The 4,140-nt window shown below is 45.2% G+C and overlaps 1 protein-coding gene across 1 annotated transcript; it reads right to left on the reverse strand.

Moving 5' to 3' along the window:
• Positions 1 to 461: 461 nt before the first annotated feature.
• LOC125207049 (polyphenol oxidase I, chloroplastic-like) lies at positions 462 to 4,140 on the reverse strand. The gene is made up of 3 exons (XM_048106256.1): positions 3,622 to 4,140; positions 1,824 to 2,627; positions 462 to 909 (listed from the first exon to the last, which is right to left on the reverse strand). Exons 1-3 carry the CDS (start codon positions 4,138 to 4,140, stop codon positions 568 to 570), a joined length of 1,665 nt encoding a protein of 554 aa, XP_047962213.1. The 3' UTR covers positions 462 to 567.

The following is a 4,140-nucleotide window of genomic DNA, read 5'->3' on the forward strand; positions in this document are numbered from 1 at the left end:
GAACATTTCATCGAACAGTTAGAATGAAATTTTGGTTAGATTTCCGCCATTAAGTAGTACTCCCTCCGTCCGCCATTAGGAGTCTTATTCATTGACGGCACGAGTGTTAAGAAATACTATTAAGAATAGTAGGTGGAAAAAATTTATTAGAATATGGGTCCCACTTGTTTATATTAATTTTAAATAAAATGTGAGTGAAATGAGTTAGTCGAAAGGTGAGACCCTATTACCATTTATGGTAAAAGTAACCGGAACTCCTATTCGTGGACGGACTAAAATGAAAAAACGGGACTCTTATTTGCAGACAGAGGGAGTAAGTTATAATTATTTTCGTTCATATTTGAATTTTTTGTAATATATTGATAATTGTCTGCATACAATAAATTAAAAATTATTGCTCTGTCCATTTTATAAGAAATCATTTTATTAGAAAATAGAAATGCATTTGAAAAGTCCAAAATATTACGCATCAACTTTCAGAAAACAAAATGTTTCCAAAGAAACATTTTTTATTCGAACAGAATCAAACGTTTATTCAGCCACACAAAACACATGGGGAAATGGGAATCAATCAACGCGGGGGATGATCTTAATACCGCCAATGGTGACAGCGCCGCCGTTGATCGTCGGAACAATCGTGACGACGACGCGATCATCATCGGCGATATTAATGTTCTCATAGAGCTCCTTCAAGTTCAACCGCAGGCTTCTAGTGCTCTCCTTCGCCTTCACCCTGTGCGGCAGCTGCGTAAACGCCCCGGCATACTCAGCCCGGTCAACCTCCTCGGGCATCTCGTACTCGTCGTTAACGAACACATCGAACTTGATGAGCTTGGTGTTGTCGGTGACGATGCCCTCGATCACGAGGACATCGTCAGCCTTCCCCTTGCTCGGCTTCGCCACAATAACCTTGTGATATGTATCGAAGAAATTATTAGAAAAGAGAGAGAGCATGATTCATGGATGAATACTAACAACTTATGGAAATAAATGTCATTTACTCCCTTCGTTTCATAGTAGTTGAGTTATTTTGTCATTCTAGTATATTCCATAGTAGTTGAGTCATTCCCAGTAAAAGTCAACATATTTCTTCTCAATTACTCCCTTCGTCCTAATTTAAGAGTCCTATTTTGCTATTTTCTTCCATCCCAATTTAAGAGTTCTATTTCACTTTTACCCCGAATAGTAAGTAAGTAGGTTCTACATTCCATCAACTTATTCCACTTACATTTTATTATAAAAGTAATACTCCCTCCGTCCCTAGTTACTTGAGTCGTATTCCTTCTTGGGTTGTCCCAAGTTACTTGAGTCATTTCTCTTTTTGGCTAAAAACAAAGCATCTATTCACACCTACTTTATTCTTTCTTTTACTTTACTCTCTCTTCTTTTACATACTTTATTCCCTCCTCTACTTAACTCACTAAACATAACTTTCTTAAATCCCGTGCCGAAAAGAAATGCCTCAAGTAACGTGGGACGGAAGGAGTATATATAAGTGAGACTCATATACCACTAACTTATTCAACTAACTTTTCTGTACATTTCTTAAAATACGTGCCATAACTAATTAGGACTTTTAAATTGGGATGGAGGGAGTACTTTACTCTCTTTTACTGTATTCGCTCTTCATCGTTGTAACTTTTTCATTTCCTACTTTATTCTTCTTTACTTAAACTCATTTTAACTCACGTAACACAATTTTTCTTAAATCGCGAGCTGAAAAGAAACGCCTCTGCTACTATGGAGCGGAGGGAGTACTCAGTATAATCTAGATTGATAGAGAAAATTATAAGATGCCATCGGAGTAAATATCTCTGTATTACCTTGACAGTGCTGTTGAGAGTGAGAGGGAACAAGGCCTCGTACGGAGCCTGCGCTGTCTTGGCGAGCTTCCGGATATTGGCCGGAACCGCCCTCTTCTGCGGCCGTTGGTTCATCCACGGAGTTTCACTCGGTTCGTACTCGTATCCCATTTTCCTGTGGTCGAGGCAGTCGGCCACAGTGACGCGGACGAGCCTCTTGTTCTCGTCATAGAACATGAAAGCGGAACTCAAGAAATCGTCCTCGGTGATGTCCTTCGAGTAGCGGGCGGGGATGTCCTTCCAAAGGGCCCACATTCGGTCGACGTTCGCGTGGTGGCTGTAGAAGAGCGGGTCCCGCCCGGCCCAGTAGAAGTTGCCCATGTCCTCGCCGAACTTGTTTCTGGGGTCCCCGACCCACCCGTGGACCGCGGTGTGGGAGCCTCCCTCGGAGGTTCCCGGGCCGTCGGGGAGGGCGTCGCCGGCTCGGTAGGGTTTCCCCATGAAGTCGGTGGCGGAGGCCGGATGGCCGATCATTTCGTTGTACATGAGGGTGAGGTTGTTTCTGATGGGCTGCTGCGGGTAGATGCTTGTGCTCCTCAAGGTGAGGTCGACGACGGCGTTGGGGAGGTGGGCCTGGTCGCGGTTGGCGTCGTAGGCGGGGGTGCCCGGGATGGTGAACATGTCGGGCATGTACATGCCCCGGGGGTTATCCCAGTTCCAGTAGGGAATGGCGAAGGTGGGGTCGTCGACGAGGCTCCCGAGGATCCTCTCGAAGAAGAAGAGGTACCATCGGTGGAACGGGAAGAAGAGCCAGGAGCTGTGGACCTTTGACAAAAAAAAAAATGTTGGTAGGGACTTTATTGTGTAACACTCCTACTACTAATATGAGATGGATTATCCTTTCGAAAATATATTAATATCAATTTCTTTTGTTCATTTTAAGTCTGTGATTAAATGTTTCATATTTGACCGGTACAGATTTTAAGAAATTGTTTTACCTTTATGTAGTAAAGTGGATAGAAAAGTTAATGAATGTGAGACCTACTTTTATATACTCCCTCCGTCTCGTTTTAGGAGTCCCGGTTGATCAATTGTGGGGGTCTCGCTTTAGGAGTCCCGGTTGAGATAAGTTAATAAAAAATGCCTACAAAGTATTAAAAGTGGGTCCTAACATCCACTACAACATTTATTTATTGGACGCTCAATTAAAAGTGAATCCCAACATCCAGTACAATATTTATTTGTTACACACTCAAACACTTTTTTCTTAAAACATGTGTCCGACTCAACCGGGACTCCTAAAGCGGGACGAAGGGAGTACCAATTTTATAATAAAATGTAAGTGGAATGAGTTAGTGAAAATTTAGGGCTGGCAAATCGTGCGTGTCGGGTCGTTATCGTGTTGACACGATAACGACACGAACACGATAACAACAAGCACGAACACGACCTGTTAAGAAAACCTCAAGCACGGACACGAACACGACCAACATACTTGTTAACGGATAACACGAACATGACACGAACACGACATGAAATTTTCGTGTGCTTAATGGGTCGACCCGATAAGGGCACGAACCCAATAAGTTCTGACCCAAATCCATTAATTTCGTGTCGGTTCGTGTTGTGTTATCGTATCGTGTCAAAAATTGTCAGCTCTAAGTGAAATATAGGCTCCAATTACCAAATATAATAAAAGTGAAATGAGACAGTTATTGACAGACGGACGAAAAAGGAACAATGAGACATTTAATAGGGGAGAGAGGGAGTATATTCTCAAAATTGGTAGAAGCTTAAGCCCCTGGAGTTCGCTACTAACCTGGAGATCAGTGCCAGGGTAGTCCTGCTGGTCGTATTGCCCGTTGCAGTAAGCGCAATGGATGTTGGCCTGCTGCGTGAAGCCACGGGGGTCGTCCGGGTCGGTGACGTCGAGGTCCCTCATCTTCTTGAGCGCCAGCTGGTACTTGGCTATGTAGTGGTGGCTCAGGTTGCGCCTGTTCGCGGACGGGCGCACCCGGAGCTTGTGGAACGACGGCAGCACGTAATTGGACTTGACGTCGGTGTAGGGCGGGCAGCAGTTGACGTCGAGGCTCTCCGTCTGCTCGCCATCGGTGATGGTGCCGGTGGTGTCGCACTTGCTTATGTCCGGAGGTTGGATCGGCTCGGCGCGGGCTCTCTGGCCCGAGACGAGGCTGCTGGCGCCGTACAGCCCGCCTAGCCCGAGCAGCATGTTGCGGCGGTCTATGCTGCTGCAGGAGATGTTGAAGCGGTGGCTCCGGCGTGCATTGGTGGTGGGGGTGGTGGCGAGCACCGTGAAGGAAGATTGAAGAGAAGCCAT

This window comes from Salvia hispanica, chromosome 2 (assembly GCF_023119035.1).
Source record: "Salvia hispanica cultivar TCC Black 2014 chromosome 2, UniMelb_Shisp_WGS_1.0, whole genome shotgun sequence".
Classification (NCBI taxonomy): Eukaryota; Viridiplantae; Streptophyta; class Magnoliopsida; order Lamiales; family Lamiaceae; genus Salvia; species Salvia hispanica.

Excerpts from the sequence above, each read along its gene's own strand:
- LOC125207049 (XM_048106256.1), bottom strand. The coding sequence starts at position 4,140 with ATGGCTTCTCTTCAATCTTCCTTCACGGTGCTCGCCACCACCCCCACC. Across the intron at positions 2,628-3,621 it reads ACCCTGGCACTGATCTCCAG|GTCCACAGCTCCTGGCTCTT; the intron begins GTTAGTAGCGAA and ends TTTTTGTCAAAG. Across the intron at positions 910-1,823 it reads CTCTCAACAGCACTGTCAAG|GTTATTGTGGCGAAGCCGAG; the intron begins GTAATACAGAGA and ends ACATATCACAAG.